Raw genomic sequence first — 22,777 nt, forward strand, 5'->3', positions numbered from 1 at the left:
GTAGAATGCAGGACTATATATATAAACCAAAGCTATAGCAGCTTTAGCTGTAATAAGGCAGATGTGACATGCTTGGTTGGTGAACAGCACAAAAAACACAAGGACAATGGTAGACAGTATACACGAGGAGTGCTGACTCGCAACTCTATCTTTATTAAGAAGAAAGGGATTGAAGCACTGTGATCAGTTACGTCGTGAAGTTGTGGAAGCATTCCATACCGCAAAACTGGGAGAGCAGTGCGTTAGCAAGCCTTCTATTGTGCTGCATGAGAAGGAATTCACGTATCTTTGCTGGCATATCACTAAAGAATTTTACTGATCCTATGTATCTCGATTTATTGTTGTTTCTAGTGCTGATGAGTATGGATTTTTATGGCGCAAGGGCGTCTATGGCCAAAGAGCACCATGGCACAAGGTATTTTTCGATTACTCAAGGTGGGGTCAAAGACCCATTTTCCAAATATTTCACCCCTTACTAGCCAAGCACAAGGCCAGGAGAAAGCTTGCACCCATTGTATCACCGGTGGATACTCGGCGGCACTGGCGATCGAACCCCGCACCTACCGCATGCGAGGCGGATGCTCAACCACTCGTTTTTTGTGATGGCTGGGTATGCGTAGTGAAAGTTTTTCATTACTTCGATGGCTTTCTTAATAAAGATTCAGTTGTGAGTCAGCACTCATCATGTGTTGTCTGCCTTTGTCCTTGTGTTTTTCACGCTGTTTGCCAACCAAGCATGTCAACCAACCAACTAGCCCAGCTTGCAATTCTTACTCAGGCTGATGTGAAGTGACTATGGCCAGATGCTATGCTTGGTTATTAGAATTAATATAGCATAGCCGAATAACGCACACAACAGTGCAATAGTGTTCTCCTGACCCTGTACTACAGCATTTCAACAATCTAAGCACATGTGCTCAATAAAAGAGATGCCAATTTTAACACAGGACCCCACCACAAACAGCCTCAATACACATGCTGGTGTGTGACAGTAGCAAAGGAAAAGTGGAAATACCATGCATTTACTTCAACACTACTATATACAGATGTGTATATGTTCAGGCCTTGACTATACAAAAATTTTTGGATATCCAGGGCTTGTTTTTAGGCCCACAGTTGTTTTTCATGCAAATGAAGAGAGAAGAGCATACTTGGGATATGGATTGGGCACATTGAACCGTCTGCACAGGAGGTCGACTGGATGCCATTCAAACTCATTATGTGTCAACCTTCCAAACATGCCCAGCTGTGCTGCCTTGGTTGCATCTGGAGTTTCTTCCTGCATGAACCAAAGGCATGAAAAATGTAGAAAGAAGGAAGCCCATGGGTCTCAGTAATTGTGCTTTATGTCATCTAATGAAAAGTTCACCATCACTGCCTCCCCTGTCACAAAAAAAAAAAAAAAGAAATGCAGCACAATGCTCTCGTCCGCGATGTTCTAATAAAACCTTACGGAAGTGCAAGCCTGCAAATCTTTGTTCATCGTCTGGATGGCAGCGCTAATGGCTAACTCCATAAAGGTGGTATGGTGTCTAGATGAGCAGGTGTGCCAATCAGCGGGGGAAGCACGTGCCCTTATTTCATGATGCAGCGGTGGCACCACCGGCGTACGCCGGCCTTTTCTGTGCCTGCATGAAGCCGATTCACTTCAATTATTTTAAAGTGCACATTGCCTCTTAGCAAGCAAACTGCACAAGGAAAAAAGAGAGAGAGGTATATAAATTATGCTGGCAAGGATGCCAAGTTTGGAATATCTGACTAGTTCAGTTCGGCCGTGACAAGTACAGTATCTTTTCCCTTAAGGGGAGACGCGGGTCTTGAAATGATAAAAAATGCGAAAGTTCCAATTTTGCAAAAAAGGCATATTCGAAATCAATGCACTCTAAAGTTCCTGCCAAAAAGTTTCAAGGTCTAAATTCGACCTCAAAGTACTAAAATATCTATATATTCCGCACCCAGGAAGCCAGAAATGGCGATTTAGAAGTGAAATGCGGCAGGACTCCATGCCCATCGCTTCCCATGACCGCCATCTTGGTTTTATTTGAAAGCTGGGCCCCTTCGCCACTACCTGGCTTACTCACTACTGTAAAATATTTTTGAAATGGCTGCATTCCGCTGTTTTATGAGGCCTCTTGAACGACCTCTGAATGGCTGGCGCAAGCACTTTAAATGCAATTTCTCAGATTTGTGTTTGAATAGCCTTACGAAAGTTTTTATTCAGTTTTTATGGCGCAACTTCAATTAATCTTATACCGTCGAATTCAGAAAGAACTACACTATGGAGCTATGATGTTTTTGTTTAGCTGAGTCAAACATTTCAAACTCTGTGAACCATAGTTTGCATTTTGGAAATGCCCTTGCTAACGTTGTGCAATTCTGTCTCCATATTCTGCCAATCTGCTGTCTGCGACCATTCACTGTAATTTTGAATTGCACTATTGTTTTTGATGCTATGCACATCATTTGTTGTTGATGTAACTTTGCCCATCCTGCTTGGACCATATAAGGTCTGCAGTATCGTACAAATAAACACCCATACTTCATAATTAAGGTGCTTAAACAAAATTAAACATTTTTATATGATGGTGTACTTCAACAACAATATACTAACTAGCACAGCTCTACATGGCAGGTCTTTGGCTATAGCCCCATTTCAACTGAAACCAAAAAAATGCAGAAAGAAAGTGTATTAACGACCTGTCAGAATTTAACTAAGTAAAACCTAGAAAATTCGAACTCAGATAATACGAATTCCTGAATATTTCGAAGAATTTCTGCAGTCCCCTAAATTCTAATGTAAATTTGAGCAGATAATCAGAAGCTGCGGCGTGCATCAGTCCAGTTAATTAGAAGATCTGAGGTGCTGTGCGAAGATGTCCGATCCCGATTTCGCCGCACACCGATGAAGCGACGGCCAATGGCCAATGCTCGATATGTGAAGCGCCCGAGCACCGTACTCCCATCATAAAAACCAATCTGGTATGGCTTGTGGACAGCCAAATCATGCGTCTGCAGTGGAGAAGGCGTGCTTCACTGCAACATAGGCGTGGACACTCTCAGTGTTGCTACAAGGCACAACTGGACTGGAGGCAGTGGTGCTCGTCACTCCCCTCCAGCCCGGCTGTGGTCAAGGCAGTTTCTAGTGGTGCACTGTGGGCCCCTCCCACCCCTAAGAGCATCAGTACTTGTCCTGCAACATGACCATTCTTGCAACGTGCCCACAACGAGTTGACTGTGCACAATGAGGGCCTGTACCATGGCTAGAGGGTTAGGCCAACCTTTCTTCAAAAAAACGACTTTCCTAAAATTCGGGGCCAACCTATTTGCAAGGCCTAAGGTAGTTTTGGACGCATGCCAGACAGTACGTGCCCTGTGCCCGTGCCTGTTCCCGGTAGGATGCATGGGACTCCTTGCATAAAAAAAAAGCCGTTAATTCGTACCAAATCGGTACCACTAAAGAAAATGTGAATCGCACACCGTTTACCCGGCTCATTCCTGTTTGCGGTCGCTTCCTCGGATGAGTGGTAAGCAGCGTGAGGGCAAACTTCAGAGTCCGATAAACTCCGGGGCATGCATCGTGCTGGAATCCGAAACTGCAGGACCATTTGCAGTTCAGCATGCCACTTGTCAGTCAGGCCTCACGTAAATGTAGAATCAGGGTGGAATGCCCTTTTTTTCACTTTTGATCTCCACTGGCTTCGGAGTGCTGTCCTTGTTTTGCATTGTTACACATTTGTTGGTTTGAGTTCACGAGTGCCGCTATGCCATCCCAAGGGAAACTACAAAACAAAATGCGGCGGCAGGACGAACCACACTGAACGGCGAGGGAGGGCTACGTGTGTCGACTTATATTTGGAGACAACTTTCTTTTTGGCCAGCAAGGACTACGAGCTGGACATTCGATTTTTACACGGCAATATGCTGCATACGGCAATTGCAAAGTTCATCCAGTAAAGGTATCGCATTCCCGTAACGAAAATTTTGTCTGGGTGCATTTTTTTCTATGGTTGGTTAACTCTAAAACTCAGTTAATTAGAATATTTTTCGTGGTCCCAATGACTTCGAAGCAACGAGGTTTTACTGTAATTAGGCTTCAGTTATTTTCCTGTAATATGGGAACTAGTTGAGATATACTGAAACTAATTATATTTTTGAAAACAGAAAAAAGAAACACATATACATACACACCTAATTTCATTTAGATATCTTTAACAATAAAAATGTCTATTTCAAGACCCACATCTCCCCTTAAGTACTTACTGTGTTCTAGAAAGCTCTACCCTGAGTACAAGTTCAAATGCTATTACGGCAATTGTTTCTAGTTTTCTTCTGGAAATGTCTGCAGTATCACGTAACCATACGTCAAGTATTTTAACACAACGCATGCTTAGTGCATTTACACGATGAACAGGGATCTCGCGAATTGGAAATGGTCAGTCGATAGAATAGGATATTTAAAAACCGTATTCTATGTGAACCGAATGAGCAAAGTAGCTCCTGGACATAAGTGCTTACCAACACTTATGGTTATATAAACGACGTATGTGTCCACACTATCTCAACTCCAGTCACTTCACAACTCCCTGCATGAAGTCACCATGGCTGCTAGTAGTACTGGAAGATTGGGTTCAACAAAAAGCAAAAACAACGCAGTTCATGCAGAAGCTTTTTGTAGTGATAGCTACATTACGGTAGAATTTCGAGCCTTCAGCGTGGCAGCGCCATCACCCTGTGGCTGCGCCGCCATGCTGTCACGTGGTTGGCCACGCGGTGCGGAGCAGCTGCCAGCGGCGCAGCGCCGTGGTTCGTCACGTGGTTCATCACATGATTGGTCATGTGAACAAGTTCCACTCAGCCAGCTGTAGCTATCGCGTCACTCCAGGTTTAACCAGAGCTAAACCACCACCACTAATTTTTTTTCTATGCTTTGTTGTCAGCAGACCAGAAAGACGTTCCCACACTGCCCAACATACAGTATCTGTAATTTCAGTTCAAAATAGCTCAATCTAAAGGAAGCTCACTGCATATTATTTAAGAGGACAGAGACAGCACAGCAGAAATGAAATATTGTAGCCAAACCTTTGAAGGTAAAGTTCGAGTGAGTTAACAAAAGGCCTTTGCTGCAACCTGAAAGCTGCATCAAGGATTGTGCTTTGCCAATACCGGTAATAACATGCGCTTTGCTTAGCTGGTACTTTAAGCATTGCTAGAGGGAAAGATCTACAGTGCAGACAAAGAAATGAAAGCGCACCGCTTTATCAACAGGCACATCAATGCTGTCATCATCCTTGAGTGTCCTTGTAGAAACAAACCGGGATTCTAAGCCCTGGTTTGGCTGGCAGATTGCAGCTGCCCTTTGAAACTCTTTACGTTCTCTCTCTTTCTCCCACTCGGTCATGTTGAGGGGCTGCATGGCTGGAAACACCTCTGCAAAAAAAAAAAAAAAACATAGAGATGATAAGTTTGCATTTCTTTTTAGCAGAGGAGATACTCACTCACTCATTCTAGTACCTATTAGTGCCCCTGATTTGTGCATTAAGTACAAGGTATACTGACAAAAGAAGAGAGCTAACAAATTCAACACCGTGTTTACCAATAAAGCGGGGGTCTGTGGCAACCGGACCCGACTGGTGGTGAAAAGTAGGCTTAGAGCCCATAGGTTTTCAAAGCAGTTTTCGGATTTCACAGTGCACCTATGATGTCGTCCCTTCATCAAGAACAACCGAGTTCATCCTGGAACAGATTCTGAAAGTATGAAGTGTCATTTCAAAGGTGATGTATATTTTAAATATACATTGAGAGAGCATCTTTTGGGGGTGTGTCGGGCACATAACACACATTTATCGTGGCGTTTTAAAATCATAGCTTTGAAATGACTTAGCATACTCTGTCGCATTGTTCTTCAAAGCACTCGCCAAGTGTTAACAAACAGCTGCCTCCATGGGTACTCCGTGAAACGAGAAAATATTTCTGGAAGTTTTACTTGCATGTGTTCTTATGGGCCGCGCTCCCGTTCCTACCCCCCAGCCGGGAATCACCCCCATGCACACATAACACGATATTTTAAAAATGCATTGCCTTTGAAATGACACTTCATATGTTCAGAATCTGTTCTAGGATGAACTTGATTGTTCTTGATGAATGGATGAGACGACATCATAGGTGCACTGTGAAATCTGAAAACTGCTTTGAAAACTTTTGCTTCTATGCATTCCTATGGGCACTCAGTCTACTTTTCACTCCCAAGTTTTACCGCAGTCGTCCTAGCCGGTGACAGCTGAACCACCAAATCTTGCTTACTTCACAGGTCGGTGTTGGTGTAATCTTCTCCACTGCCTCTTTCAAATAGGGACACATGATATGTTACATTCAGTAAGCTTGATACTGACCGGCAGGTAACTTACTTGGTATTCAACACGGAGGAAGAGAAAACACAATCATGAGGCTAAAAGGAAAGAATTTCATCGATAATATTTGACTGGTTTTAAAGCACTGGCAAAATCTTCAATAGAAAATCTAAAATTTGTTGCACCTGCTCATAAGTGAGAGGCCCTGAGTTAGGATTGGCATCATGAAAAAGAAACAACCAAGCTTTAAAGGTGACCAGGACATGTGGAGCAATACAAAACAAAGTGAGTGCACTTTGTTTTGCATAGAACATATACAGTCGAAAGTGGTTGCATAGAACATATACAGTCGACGACCGAAAATTCGGGCGCCTGATTTTTCGGACATGCTTGATTATTCGGACTTTTCCGCGGCACCGCGACATGGCCCGCAGAGCCAATGTATAAGAGCGCCTGAAATTTTGGACACACCGGAACTCACTGCTCGATTTTTCGGGCCTTGTTCGCACTCGCCGCCAATACCCAAGCCCCTTATAATGCATACAGTGGAACCTCATTAATTCAAACTGCAGGAGAGATCGAAAACTTGATCAAACAAAACTAAATTCAAGTTTAAAGGGAGCCTCTTAACTTGAGATTCTGAAATTCTGCGCGAGTCAGTACATTGTGCCCGCGTCGTTTTGAATTCGTACTCTTCTTGAATGTCTTCTGTTGCACGAACTTTGACAGTAGTCAGAGTTCGCGGAACTCATCTGTGCCGAGTCTTTCGTCCTGAGAGGTCGAGCACGAAGAGGACGAGCGTGGGAGGAAATGAGGAAATTTTGGCTCTAGTCACTAGACCTAATATCGAAGGCCAACGCCGGCAGAGCGCTAGCTTTGGCTGTTTCTCGGTTCTTATTGTTTCGCCATCTTCGCGTTCTCATTCCGGGCCCATGGCACTGCGAGCGCAGCTTAATTTCTGTAGCGGCATGTTCGCTTTTCCGTTTAGACTTTGTCCCAACCTGTGCATTCATTGGCAACATGCCACGGGCGGCACAGCCAAGCCGAGCTCATGAAAGCGGTTGCCGCCCGTCGTTCGTGCAAATGTTGCGCAGCAAAATTTAGTCATGAGAAACTTTATAATGTGTGCAATACAACTGACCCCTTCCTCCGGCATATTGGTAATGAGTTTGTGATTTTTTTCGGGGAAATTTGATTTTCCGGACTGCCTGATCTTTCGGTCGTTTTCGCGGTCCCTAGAGAGTCCAAAAATTGGTCGTCGACTGTACACATGGAACCAAGATGCTTCATTCTGACTGATATTGCAGGCCTTGACAATGAAGTCAAATGGCACGATGAACACATTGTTCTGTTACTACTGGTGGCACAGAGGTACAGTGGCTCGGTATCTTCAGCAATGTTAATTAGTAGCCAAAGCACAAATGCCAGAAAACTATGAGATTCATATGTGCTCTCACTCCACAGACAGCAATATCGAGCGATATAATGTTTGTGCAATCCCAGATTATTTTATGTTTCTTTTTAATTTTTTTCATACAGCCATTCCTGGATTATACAGATGGACGTGCTGTTTCTATATTGTTAAGTGTTAGTTTTTATTACGGATGACAGAGAATGTGCAGTATTGCATAAAGGCTTACAGAGGTTTCAACAGAGATTGCAACTAGTGACTGGTAATCAAACTCTATTTTAGAAGAGAGCTTATTTGGATATATAATCCAACACTGCTACTAGATGCAGATTGTTCTTGCAGATCACTTAAACTTAACATAATGGCCACTCAAAAATGAATGCCTTATTTCCTTCAAGAAGTAAACAATTAAAAAATCAGAAGTAAAACTTCACAACACACTTTAACAGATGCAGCACAGTTCCTCTCACTGGCTATTCACTTTCACCAGCCAAATGCCCCACCCTCCATGCCATGCTAATAAAAGTCTATACCAATAAAGGTGATCCAAAACTTCACAGCATGTGTGGCAGCAACACTGCTAGGAAAATGTTTCCCACAAAGTCACAGTCATTGCCCGGAAAAGTTGGAAGTCATAAGCTGTCAAATGCAGACTGTACTGTGGCTGAAGTAGGGCAGTCCAGGCAAGACTGGCAATGCACTGCACAGCTTTCAAACTGTTATGGGGCCTGGTATTATCCTACTGAAAGAGAGAGGTTTCCTATTCTCTAGCCTGACTGAAGAAATTTTGAATGTTAGTGCTATGTCATGGTCGCAATAGGTGTCCACAGCAGATACAGTAGAGCCCCTCTATAGTAAAGTAGCTCGGACCAGCAAAAATCTTTACTATATCAGGGTCTTTACCATATCAGTTGTTGGTGATGCCATGGCTCTGACTATGCTCTCTGGCTGCTTACTAAGCGTGAAGTGTTGGTTTATAAAAGAAACACTAAATACCTTACATCTTGCTCTTATTGTCCCTTTATGTGATAATTATTTATTTTCAGTAATTACATGTTATCACGTTTCCGACTTCATTTACGTCTTGTGGAAGTACCGCATTTACAAGAATACAACGCAGCTACGAATATATAAGGAGAGAGTGATTCCATGCGAAAACGAAAACTTTCCATGATCACGGCATTGTCTCGCGTGGCTTCAACATCATTTATGTGGCAATAGTTAAGAAACACATGCAACAAAGTCAAGCGTGGCAAAACTGCCCACACAGTGCCACCGTGCCTCCGCTTCTTGCCGCCGCTTCCCCGTGCTTCGTGCTGCTGTGCTACGAACGTGCGCCTTTTTTTTTTCCTTTTCTACACCTTTCTGCACTTTTACTGGCTTTCCTTTCTCAGCGACCCACGCCGCCGCCTTTCTACGCTCATAGCCAGCTTCACTTTTTCCGTGCACACCGACTTTGCCTCATAACCTTAATGCCTTAAAAAAAAAAGATGCCTTCTCCTCGCACCTTTAGAGCTTGGCAGTGAAGCAATCTCCATCTCAACGAGCGCTGTTTTAGCGTATTCGGTATCCATTTGGCTCCGAGTGTTGGTCTCGCGATCCTAGACTTCGCCCATGCCGCGATGTTATCATTCCACAAGAAGCACATCACCGCGGCCAGACGCTTTTTACTATAGCCGTCTGTTCTAAGAAATATCTTTACTATAACTGAAAAAAAAAAAAAAATCTACAGTCATCTCTGAAAGGCAAAATGGGAACGCAGCTTCACTTTACTAGACCCAAGTTTTTACTACAACCGAGTTTATTGAAGGGACGTTCTACTGTAGTTTTACTTCTCAAGATATCCAGAAAGATTACCCCTTGGGTAGCATCTTGAGATCTCTCTGCAATGACGAAGTCATATGATAGGACATCAGCAATTCTGGCTCAGGCTCACTGTGGCAGCATTACATTTTATCACTGGCAATGGTTCTGTCGAGACAACTGCCACATTTGCCCTAATACAATGTTATTGCTGCGTGTGTGTCAACATCTTAGGAGACATAGTTGGTGACGCCTATGAGATGAAAAGACAACACCAACTTTGTTTTTAATGTGCTGAGGCTGAGGTCCAAAACCACAGAAAATTATATGGTCACTATCCACCAATTAATGCAGATGTGTCTATGGAGGGGCTTCTCATTTTGCAGTTTGACAGCTATAAAAAACATGGCTTGTAAATATTCTGCAAGCATTAGTGAATGCCACTGGGAGCAATGCTTTCCATACATAAAAATTCAATCAGAAAGCTGCGCTTTATGCATACCCCAATGCCAAAAGCTATTCTGTCAATCTACACCTGTGCATGCCAACAGAATTTATCAAATCATTGCAAACAGGCGCAAATTCAATGGCCATGCTCTATCCCCTCACAACGCTGCGAGCCGACATTGGCAATCAGGAGACATTACCTGCACAGCAGCCTTTGTAAGCAGCACACAAGGGCACTGCTGTCCTAAGTAGTGGTGCAAATAAACAAATCACAAACAAGGTATACGCAAGTTTACACTACAATGGAAGCAAAACGACATCCCATAAATAATACACCCAAGTTTTACAAACACAACTCGGGGCTCACATGCATAATACTGCGCAAAGAAGTGCTGGTGCCAAACATTGAAGTTTCTTTAGAAGGTGCAAGGGAACTAATTGATGTATTTGGTTGTTTTGGCATTTGTAGCTTCTTTCTCACAATTTCCAACCCCTTCTAAAGTAGTCATTGTTCTTGTGCACAGAGTTGTTAAGGTGAGATGCTCTAAAAACACTTGCTTTAAAGCTCAGTAATCTAAAAAATTAAAAAACAACAGGTCAGCGAACGTATACAACCCTTTCTGAGAGCCATTACACTATACTAGAAATAGTGCAATATTTATACATAACTGTAACTGAATATGCAACCAAATTCAGAGCTTTATTGCACAACAATAGTCTTTGCACACTATCATATATGTTAATCAAATCCAGTTAAGTCTGAGTATATGTCTGGTACAAACTGTGTGGATCAGCCTGCATTATCCACATGGGTAAGAGGTCTGCAGTCAAGCCTCCATGCTTAGAATGTAGTAGCACTGCTAAGTAAAATAAATAAAAACATAGCGCAAAATGCTATCTGCCTGGTGCACAGTAACCACTGCATCATTTGCAAATGAGGGAAGGTCCTACAAAAAAAAAAAAAAAATTATATGCACTTACCAAGCCTATTTGAGTTTAGAAGAGATAAATACTGCTCAAAGCGCCTCTGCTTTGCCTCATCTCTTGCAAATGGCTTCATGGGTCTTCCTGGCTCCGAGGAAGGAACAGGTACGGGTGCCTTGGAGGACGACGTTGGCTGAGAAACAGGCTGAGATGGCTGAGAGAGGCTGGAGTTCCCAATTCCTTTCACTGCTTCAGCACTGCCAGCATTCTTGATGCTTTCAAGTCTCTCCCGGTCAGCTGGTGACACGAGATCAAAGATAGATCCTGAAAAGAGTGAGATTACTGTAAGACAGAAAATCATGCATTTACGGTATAAGATGTTGCAGGACAAAACAAAAGGCTTTACAAGCACCAAAAAGTTTGGCTTATCGGTAGCTTGAAGAACCCTAATTAGCTACAAAAGCACACACATAAAGAAATCCTTGGCTAGCTGAAATGCCACAAAATTTATCAATTAACTATAACCAATGAGCATAATAGAAGCTTACTGTGAAACGGTAAGCTGAAAAACATTGAGTAACAGTTGGTGAAATAGGCTATTCTTAGCAATAAAATAAAATAAAACCGTTTAAAAGCTTTTGAGATGCCTCAGATGAAATCACTGTATCCTTACCTGTGTGCTCTGTTTTCATTTCTTTGCACAAGTCACTTTTAGGTTCCTCAAAACGTCTTCGTTCTCGCCTGGGAACCTCATGAATAGGTTTAAAGTCTGGAGGAATTTTCGGTGGTGGGTAGAATTTCAACACTGCTTGTGGCTCTTTCGCCAGGTGAAAGCCCTCCAGTGTCTTAGTGAGGTCGCACAGAGGCTTGCTCCTTCCTCCTGAAAAAAAACATTTTCGCGCATTTACAATTGCACTGATCTTACCAAACACCAAATGCTCACCCAGACAACAAGAAACTAAACAGACCGATTTATCATACAGGTGAAAATATCAGTTACAATCATATGATGTAATGAATATATAAAAATAAAACTACACTACAGTTGTTGCCAGTACAATGTAAATTCTATCAAGGCATACTTGTGACCATAGCCTGAACTGAATGGGGTATTCATATGAGGAAGGATTCTCAACATTCTCGAGAGTGGAGTGTGCACACGTCAAAAAAAAAAGTCACGCCTTTGGGCACCTGGGTGGGTCCAGCGTGGGTGCCAATGCCCCAGGGGGTGAGGGAGCTTTGCTTAGCAGGCACAAATGCTTCCTGCTTCCATGAGGAGTCAGCCAGCGACTAGTGCCAGAAGTGAATAAAGCAGTGGGGTAGATAAGCCAACTGAACTCAGATGTGGCGGTGGGAGCCAGAGTGGTGCCCCCTCGCCGCTCCACCATGACCGGTGGCGTCATCAACGCTCGCTCCCTCCCTCTCATCCTCCCATGTGAATCCTGCTTGAAGGAAAGCACTCATTAAAATACAGCCTTGGCCTCTATGCCGTAGATACTCAACTAAGGGCTGTGCTCACGTATTGGCCACTTCCCCCATCTTAAGAGCCGATGAATTGGAAAAAAATCCATAAAGAGCAACTGCGTTTCACATATGTACAAATTTCATTGCGCTGCACACTCTCTGAGGAGCTGCCAGACTGTGAGAGCTGCCTGCTGCTACCACTCTAACATTTTTAAACATGCACCCCTGTGCAGTTGTGCACCATATAAAACAGAATTCAAATGCTTGTACTAGCAGTGGATGGCAACAGTTGATCACAAAGTGACACCGACAGTCTGTTTGTAGATTTTGAATTCGTGGCATGCCGTGTCCCCAGGCACTGTTGCTAAAATCTTAAAGTTAAAGGAATTCAGAATGCTATGGATGGAACGGATGCCTTCAATTACGAGGGCCATGAGGAGTCAGGCTTGATCATGGGCAACAGCGATTGCAATTAAAAACCTTAAAGGCACCTCCAACTAGGCTCCAGGTACAGCACAAGTCTGTATGATACAATAAAGTAGTTACCCTGGAATACAGTTGGAAAACGGAACGGAAAAGTGCCGTTTTCATGCAAGAACCCGATCCCACTGAAATTGCGAACAAAAAAAAAAAGTGCGGCCCATAGTAGAGTGTATAGACAGCTCTGTCAATGGTGGTGCCATCTAGTGTCTAGGCTGGAAATGACGCCATGCTGGTATGCGCGATCACATTCACCATGCATCATGGTGCACACACTAAACAGGGCACAGTGGTGCAAATCACTATTGCGAAGTCTCTGCAATAATTTTTTTTCTGTTCTAAAATTTCGCACTGATAGAAAAAGCTTTTCAGGCAGCAGCGAGGCCGTTCAGTCAAGAAATGGCCAGAACATCAGCAGATTATGGCACCGCAGGCGCTTCCACTGTCATGCTGATGACTGACGTAGGTCAAGAAAATATGACAAGTTTGGTGTGACCTACGCAGTGCAAAATAGAGAAGGCATAGCGCTGGTTGTGGCGGCCTTCGAGGAAGTGGGGCAATCACCTAGCAACTTTCCATGACATCTGACTGAGTTCAAGAGATAGACTAGGGTAACCAATTAGGAATATAGTTGGAACCTAGTGAAGTTAGTCATTTCTTGACTGTCTTAAAAAGCGATGTTAGTCGCAATTCATTTTTTGAATCGGTCCAAAATGCGTACAATCAGTTTACTGTTCGAATAGCTATGGTGATGAGTTTGTTTCCACAAATAAACTGTCACGCCAGAAAATGGAAATCTAGACCTAGGCTACAAGAAGGGGATCAACTGTGTTCTTTAAAACATACCAGAGATAGATGGTGCCGGGCACTGAGGTCTAGTACAGTGCTTTTATGAACTGAGTACTGTGGTACAATTTTTAATTAAACTTAGGTAAAAGAGCACCGAAATCTTTCATGCAAAACTTGGTGAAGAACACGATACCTTCACGTGCAAAAAACGAAATGAGGTCAGGGGATCTGTGCATAAAGCTGAACTCCCCTTCCTTTCATTTTTGTCAGCATGCAGCCAGTTCTCACATCTACTGCCAATTTTTATCTGTGTAAACGGTTATTTTCAAGTGCATTTGATGTCGATAAATTCCTGTGTGCGTGCAAATTACTCTTTCTTTAACATAGCCACATGGACACGAACTATCGTCAGCAAAAATGAACTGAGTTTGCTATGTATGATCATGTGCTCTCATACCTTCATAAATTTCAGGCGATCGGCTTACATCAATGCACTGAAATAATTTATTTTTCTGCTCACCCACATGCCATAAATTTTTGCTGCCAATAGAACTTGGTGCACAATTAAGTTTTTGAAAATCCGTTTGCAAGCAACAAATTGTCCAGAGCACGCATGAGATGCGGCTTATAGGATAAAACCCTTTCGGTTGGTGCTTGCAGTCCAAGGGCACCCCTAGTCCTCGCCCAGTGTGAATTGGTGCAACAGGATGAGCCTGCGCCCGACACACTTTGCGGCTGTCGATGCATTTCGCATGATTCTGGAGACCATTTTTTCCACACAAACGAGCGTAGGACATCGGTATTTTGTGTACCATGCCTTGGTGCCCACTGCGCCAACACCTACCAGAGAGGAGGAGTGGTGTTGCACATGCAGAGTTCAAGGGTACTTTCCTCCTCACTGCAAAAAATGCTGTATATTGTACCTGTCTTTTATTTTTCAAAGATTCATCGTGTGCCAGAAATAGGTGGGGAGCACGAGGGGAACACTGCTGGTGGGTGCACATGCGGCATAGAACAGATTAATTTTTCGAATATTTACCAGTCGCATGCAGAGTTGTGAGTGCAGTTATGTGAGCCTGTATAGTGATGCTCTTTTAGAGCAGTAATGATGCACACTGTGCCACAATCCAGTGATAATATCACCTGAATATTTCAGTGAGTGAAGAACAGGCTGATTTCATCACGTTCACTATGCATGCATATGGCTTTTACAGAGGCCATGATGACTGTAGTTTTGCCTGTCTCAACAGATGCTAAGGCATCCACAACAACCTTGAGCCCAGTGTCGAAGAAAGCCACATTTTGCTCCACTGGTGTTTCTGACTTCCACTGGAGATGCATGTTCTGTGGAATATTGCAGTATACTAGTTTATTTTGGTTCAAATGAGCAAAAAAGAAGAAACTGAGGCATCTATCACTCAACAGATTCAGTGCTTCCAACTGTAATGGACATTCAGCCTCTCCTAAAAGCCACAATTATTGGAAGCTTCTGCGACAGCAGAGATGTAGCAAAACTCAAGGTGAGGTTGGCCTATTAAGCCAGTACTTGTGCTTGTCTCTCCTTGCCGGCTTATCATGATATGTTACATTTCCTGCAACAAGCATCACTACTTTTCCCACACAGCACCCCAACCACAGCATTTTGTATAGTGACATCTGAAGCTGTGTGTGGCATCTGACAGTGCTCGACAAAGTGAAAACAGTGCTCTCTCATGTGCCAACTCTTGTGCTCATGCTCTGAACAGGACCAGCATACTGTTGTTTTGGCATACTGCTAATAAGCAATCAAATCTTGAAAGCCCCAAAGGGGCTTCAAAGGGTTCTTCTCTTAATGAACGGCAGTAATGCATATTAAACACTGCTTAAAATGGAGCCAGTTAAGTTTAATTCGTACCTTCAATTGCTGGAAGTGTCCTGCGAGGCTTGTCATCAGGTTCATCAGCCACCTCAAAACTGTACTGAGACATATCTTCACGTGCATAAATGTCACTATCATCCTCTTCAAATGCCCCAACACCAAATGCCTAAAAAGACACAAGAGAAAGATAATCTCACTCTCAAAGTACAAGAACCTGTTGTTCTTGCATGCAATAAAATGACATGACAATCTCCAAGACAACTTTCTTTAAGAGGGAAAATTTGCCTCAACATGAAAATTGTTATGCCATGCGTGTTAACATAAAAAAAGCCTTGCACATAGGTTGGCTAACACACAATTGCTAAAAAGAAGCAAAAGAAAAGTGAAATAGCTTGTATAAGTAGCTAGTTTTCTCAAAGTGCATGTGAATAATAAGTGCCACAGAGAACAGGAAGTGCACGACACTTCCCACTTGAAAATGTGGTGACACACCTGTAACCACACCTGCAAATACCTCCATAAGGAAAAAGGATGGTACTTTAATCCTCTGTATTACCATCAACATTTATCTATTGTTTAAAAGGCCTGAATACATTTTAGAATGCACAGAAGAATAAATTTTCAGTTGTCAATTAAGCCCTTGATTTGTGTCGTTTTTTTTGCTGCACTGTGTCCTCGTGCTGCATCTTCCACCTTGCGTACTGCAACTATATTCTGTAGGAAAGGCAAAGATTACTAACTTAACTACAATTTCGGCAAAAAATCAGAAATCAGACAAATCTTTGTCAAAAATTCCACTCCATAACAAAATCAGTACTACTCAGTCTTTGGGATCAGTCAGTGGTGACCACAAAGTAACATGTCTCTTTAAAAATTGTCAGCCAGGCTCTAGCTGGTCGTGGCATAATGTATATAATGAGAACCATTAGGCATTAACACTGTAATAAGAAGTTTCTGGTCAATGTTTCTTGTAGTTTGCTAGGCAGTGCAAAATATTACCATTTCTAAACCTGTAAGCAATGAGAGTGGCTAGCAGGTCAGCTATGAAAGCGAAGGCGCTTACAAAGACATAATGTAGCTACCTGTCCTGTGATGGCAAGTTTCCGTTTTCCCTTTTCCAGACTGCACTTCGTTGTTGTAGGCTGGTCAATATCAATTGGTGCTGACAGCACAGAGTGTTTATCTAGTGGGACATATCCAATGCCATGCTGGTTGTCTTTGGGCACATACAACACATCATCTACATCAGCTGGTGCAAAGGTGTGCTCTGCTGCAAACACATCTTCCTCTTCAGATGATTCTGTGCCTGGTGGTAAGGCACAGCCATACACTTTCACAGTCGGTCGTTCCTCAGCCTGTTTTGGCTTGCCACGTTTGACACGTTCTCCAATGCCTTGCCCTTGTCGCCAACCCATGATATTCAGGAGCTTGACACCGATGCTATGGCTGTAAAAACCAGAATCACGAATAAATAAAATTTGCAATACAGACTAATATTTGCAGCTACATCACAGTCATGTGCCACAGTGCATTCTAAGAAAAGAAAACATGAAAAGATATGTTGAAAATGTACAAGTGTACAACTAGACCCTAGTGGTATGCCACAGCGGATTGTAAGATAGCAAAACATTTAAGGAGGGATGCTGACCTTAAAACTATTTTTTTTTTATTTAAGACACAATTCTTACCATACTCACCACAAAAGTATGCTTTCTTTATAAAGTCCAAATATGCAAACAGGTTTTGAATAGCTCAACTAGAATATGATTTATAAGGAGTTTTGTGGTTTTAAATGGGCTCTTCATTACAGGCTGTCAGATAAGAAGGTTTATAAACTATTAGAAATATTTACAGAACTGCATAGCCCAAGATGCACTTAACGTGGTGATGCTGTTTTTATGGTTTATGGGGGTTTAACATTCCAAAGCGACTCAGGCTATGAGGGACGCCATAGTGAAGGGCTCCGGAAATTTGGACCACTTGGGGTTCTTTAACATGCACTGATATCGCAAAGTACATGGGCCTCTACTCTAGAATTCCAAATTCGATTGCCGCGGCCGGGATCAAACCCACGTCTTTCGGGTCAGCAGCCGAGCGCCATAACCACTGAGCCACCGCAGCGGCCCTGATGCTGTTTTAGGAATTTCCGCACTGAAAATACATTGGTAAAAAAAATCTGTCAGTAGAATGTGCAAAATGGTTTGGCTGGTAATTTTGCAAAGCAAATAATTAAATTTTACATACAATGTAAAACCCAGTAAAAATAGCATCACCACACATCTCTACTCCTCTAGAATAACCAAGCTCAATTTAAGTGCCTAAGACAAACGAGAGAAGAAGCCCGTAAGGCAGAGACTGTATTTGTAAAATCGCGAATAGAGATAAAGCGACCTCAACTCCGTGTGCACTTACTGAGCCGCGGGAAATCGTGTAGTGGGAAATTGGCTGTAGGTACCGCCATTGACTGTGCAACTCTGATGCCACCTTCCAAGGTGGCAAATGATAGGGTGCGACACGAGCTTTCAAAGGAAAGCAAAATTGCAGCAGTTGATGAATGGTTTCAGAACTGCGACTATGTAAAGTGGAATGTTGATACAGCTCGCGCTTCGTTTTTCGGCCGCACGACTCTCAAAACAATAATTTTTTTTTTGTATTCTGGGATCGTTTTGAGCATGGATACTTTGCAGACATATCAGCATCATCAGCCTTAGTACACCCACTGCAGGGCAAAGGCCTCTCCCACGTCTCTCCAACTAACCCTGTCCTTTGCCAGCTGCATCCACCCTTTGCCTGCAAACTTCTTAATCTCATCCGCCCACCCAGCCTTCTGCCGCTACCTGCTACGGTTACCTTCTCTTGGAATCCACTCCGTTACCTTTAAAAACCAGTGGTTACCTTGCCTTCGCAGTACATGCCCTGCTCAAGCCCATTTCTTCCTCTTGATTTCGACTAGGATGTCATTAACCCGCGTTTGTTCCGTCACCCACTCTGCCCGCTTCCGGTCTCTTAACGTTACATCTAAAATTTTTCTTTCCACGGCTCGCTGCGTAGTCCTTAACTTAAGCTGGACTCTTTTCGTCAGCCTCCACGTTTCTGCCCCGTAGGTGAATACTGGTAAGATACAGCTGTTGTACACTTTCCTCTTGAGGGAAATTGGTAAACTGCCATTCATGATCTGAGAGAACCTGCCATATGCACCCCACCCCATTCTTATCCTTCTAGTTATTTCGCTCTCATCATCCGGATCAGCTGGAAATATAGGTTAAAGGAAATATAGGAAATATAGTGGAAATATAGGTTAAAGTATATTCAATACGAAAAAATGTTTTTCTAGAAATTGACTTTCTCGTGATTTTTTGCAATCTCAAGATGCACCCTTAAAGAATGTTGGCTTCAAGCAAACACACACAAGGTGCAACGTCTGTGTATCTAATGAAAAGTAAATCTTCAAGTGAAGAAAGAGGGCAAAACAGTGTGCACAGAAAAAAAAAGTGTTTACCGCTCTCCCATATCAGCTCCAACCTATAGCCAATAAGCGTACCCCAACCTTTTTCACGACTGAGTTCACATGCTGGAGTGGGTCATCCAAACCAAGGCGGCTGCTGAAGAAATGACTCTTCGGTGATCACTCAAGGTATAATCGAATTTGTTTCTGAATCTCTTCGACTCTGTCTTGAATTTTTCCCACGATCAAACGCCATAATAAAAACTTTTATGATTAAGCCAATAATGCATAAGAATTTTTACAAGCAGTGTTGGTGCTTGAAATTTGCCCAATCCTGATTATCTGTTCTGAGTGCTTTGTTAGACAAGATAATCCTATACTTTTTTAGGCAAGGTTCACAAAAGTCATCCTTAGAGAAACTGGTTGCAATCTGGTATGAACTAGGTGGTCATGGTTACGGGCCCCAACTTTTTGCGGTGGAAAATATTAAATTTCACGTATTGAGGACAAAGAATCCATGAAATTCAGTGGGAGACATCAATTAATGCTTCAGAATGCAACTCATGTTATATTTGAAACCAAGGTGTGATTACAGTGTGAAATATATATTTTTTCAAGCTTTTCAAGATAGCTAAAGCAACCGTCGCCACACTGCTTAAAAGACATTAGGAGAAGCCAGCTGTTTAATGATCACGAGGCAAAGTGTGCGGCGAGTGCAAAAAAGCTAGGTGGATATTGATATAAAAAGAAGGTGGTGTGGGTTGCTGAAAAAGAGAAGGCACTGAAAGAGTTGAGTGGAGTAAGGAAAGCAAAGAGAGGAAAACAGAGCAGGTCTGGACAGCTCGAAACATTTAGCAGCGGTGGTACAGCTGCATGGATTAAAGTATTGGAGGTTTGGCTTCGCTCAATTGTGACACGTGCATCAGAAGCACTGCCTCTTAAATAATGTCGCCATATCCACTGCTTCCATATTTTAAGGTGCTGTCTGCGTTTATTTGGGGGCCCCGGCTATGGATGGCCTGGACAGCTTAAGACTGCATATGTATAATCGCAATGATATTTACTTACAAATTCTCCCAAGTTTGAAAATTCCCCGCTAGCATTATAATTGTGAAAATCAGATAAAATAGTCATTTTTGCATTATACCGTCACTCTGACTGATGTCAGTAACAACAATAACATCTAAAAAGATAATGTGGCTGCTAACACACAATTCTGGAAAAAAAAAAGCTTAAATCTGTGATTTTCTGTGGAATCGCAGGAACTAGGGGCTTGGTGTGTGCCTGCCAGAGAAAAAAAAATGCATATATAATGCCTATTCAGTTGTACAACTAGCAAAAGGTGTGCTAAGTCAATTCAGAATTAACCTGATCAGCTCAAGGTGCTGGAAGTTCTCATTTGCTGGGCAGCAGCAAAATCACCTTTAGAAATCAATAGGCAAGACCATTACTTTTCGAACAGTACATGAGTTGCTGAGAATGGTCTACTTGTTTATTTTTCCACGATGTTAACTTTGTTAACCCTTATAGGCTCCACGTACACGACAGTGTACTTTGTGAATTCGCTGCTTTTTCTGGGTGTATGCTACAGCTAGCAGTGATTTCTTTGTTTTAGATGAATTTAGCATTCTTTACATCACAACTGGCGTGCTTTTTCATGTTTTCTAGTAAATGCAGCAATACTATTTTTCAAAACAGTCAGCTTGGTAGCATGTCCACAACATGCTCGTGTAGGCAGATTTCTTTACATGTGATATTGTAAATTTCTAAAGTCCTGAAACCTTAAAAAAAAAAAATGTACATCTTAAAAAAAATGTGATCCCAATCTCCTGAGTCTGACAAATCATGACATACTGGAGCAACAATTTCCAACCATTGTGACATTTTTCACAAAATTATTTGTATTGTGAACCTGACTAATTGGCCTTCTTGATGCTTGTACAAGATTGTACAGGCTGAATAAAAATTGTTTTGAAGACCTGAAAGGGTTAAGTTATTGTGGAAATCTTCACACCATCTATGCTTGCCCTTTACCACAAACACCGCTCAAGAGCAGCACAAACCAAAAAGTGGATACTTTGAGAAAAATCAGTCAGGCAATGCAATCATGTTTAGGCAATCTGGGGCACAAGATTTAGTCCTTATCGAAAACCTTGTGAGCATACCACTGTAGCTGCCATTACTGAACTGCCCACCTAGCTTTCTTGTTCGGAAAGCCATCATTTCTTTGTGTTACTATTACTAACCCTTTCACTACCAGGTCATTTTCTGCCCACTGCTCACACCCTATGTCCTTACCATACCAGCACGCATCAGTTCAGTGCATTTAATGCTACTCAGATGAACACAATCATTCTGATAACTTACATAGTAGTCAAAATTCACCAAAACATTTAACCTTTTTGCCTGTAAAACAGAGCATGGATTTCTTGTGGTGACTCGCTACGGTTCACCACATAGGCTGAGCGACGGAGTGTGGAGGACTCATGACCTACGAGGAAAGCATGAACCCCACCTCTAATGAAAACTACTATTTGTAAGCTAAGTGAATTAAGACAGCCCTGCACAGATGGCATGACATGCCCACAATATTTAAAGGGACACTGAGAACAACTCCACCCAATTTTTCTTCTCAGCAACATTTGATTCTACAGTGCTTTCTGGCTATGTTGATGTCTTGCCAGCAGCAAAAGACTTAAAATGCCGAAAGCCGTTAAAGGGACCGATAACTGACCAAAATGTGCCACGAGATTATGGTACAAATAAAAAGAGATTGCTTCATATTATAAGAATTGAGCTCTCCAATACCAAAGAAACAAGGATTTATAATCTTAATTCACCACTGAAAATAGCATAAAACGAACTGAAGAACCATCTTGCGTTGAAGCCTTGTGTATCCTACCATGTGACCACATCTCGTCAAATTATCACTGATTTGTTGTTAAGTGTGCAGCATTTATTTCTTTCAGGAAAGTTTTTTATGTTTTAGTAAAGCTTGCACTCTCTTTAGTGCACACTTCAATAAAAAGCAACGATACCTTTGCATCACCAATGAAGTGCATTTAGGTTTTGTCACTAGATGACGCCACAGTGTTCTGCATATCTTGGATGAAGTGGAAACTTTCACTAAGGAGGTGTACGTCACTATGCTGTGAAGCTTTGGGTGTGGAAACTCAAATGGACGCTACTCTATACCAAAGCTGTCCCCTCATTGTCTGGCGGGTGAGATATATACAGTCGAGCCCAGATATATCACACCCGGATATACCAAACCCGGATATATCGAATCACTGTTTATATTGAACTTTCAGAACATCCCCTTGAAAATCCAATGTAAAAGTATAGCACTACTGTTCGCGTAAGTCGAACTTGTGTTCAGCGGAACATTCGACATATAGAACTAAGTGCTGCACCCCTAAAGTGCCATTTATTCCAACGGCGCTCTTGAAACCATTTTCACACGTGGAGACGAATCGACTGCACACCTACTGGCAGTGCTGGTGCTGTGAAACCATGTGACAAGGTGAACATGAGGAGTATTTGAGAATGACTTGCAATCTTTTGTAGTCATTTTCCACGCTGCATCATTGTCATGGGGTGAAGCCAACCTAAGCCCTTGCGATGGCTCTCGCCTGGCATGCTTCGCTGCCAAAGCAAGTGCTGAAACCAACCATACCGTAGTTTTAACGAGATTATTGTATTTATAGTTTACCAGTAAAAGATAAACATCTTATGATAGGTGGTGGTTAGTTCCAAACCATCTTCTGCTGCAGGTTTGATGTGAAGCAGGCTAGGAGTAGAAATGCCTA

At 42.5% G+C, this 22,777-nt stretch overlaps 1 protein-coding gene across 1 annotated transcript in view; it reads right to left on the reverse strand.

Annotated features, from left to right (window-relative positions):
- The window catches only part of LOC144113266 (G patch domain-containing protein 1), a 45,330-nt gene that overhangs the window by 17,206 nt on the left and 5,347 nt on the right, over positions 1 to 22,777 (reverse strand). The window contains exons 5-10 of the mRNA XM_077646252.1: positions 16,606 to 16,969; positions 15,560 to 15,689; positions 11,606 to 11,812; positions 10,990 to 11,256; positions 5,252 to 5,427; positions 1,152 to 1,279 (exon numbers count right to left, since the gene is read on the reverse strand). Coding sequence (XP_077502378.1) covers positions 1,152 to 1,279; positions 5,252 to 5,427; positions 10,990 to 11,256; positions 11,606 to 11,812; positions 15,560 to 15,689; positions 16,606 to 16,969 — 1,272 coding nt within the window. The remainder of the gene's footprint in view (positions 1 to 1,151; positions 1,280 to 5,251; positions 5,428 to 10,989; positions 11,257 to 11,605; positions 11,813 to 15,559; positions 15,690 to 16,605; positions 16,970 to 22,777) is intronic.

The sequence above is a fragment of the Amblyomma americanum genome, chromosome 1 (genome assembly GCF_052857255.1).
Source record: "Amblyomma americanum isolate KBUSLIRL-KWMA chromosome 1, ASM5285725v1, whole genome shotgun sequence".
In the NCBI taxonomy this organism is placed as follows: domain Eukaryota; kingdom Metazoa; phylum Arthropoda; class Arachnida; order Ixodida; family Ixodidae; genus Amblyomma; species Amblyomma americanum.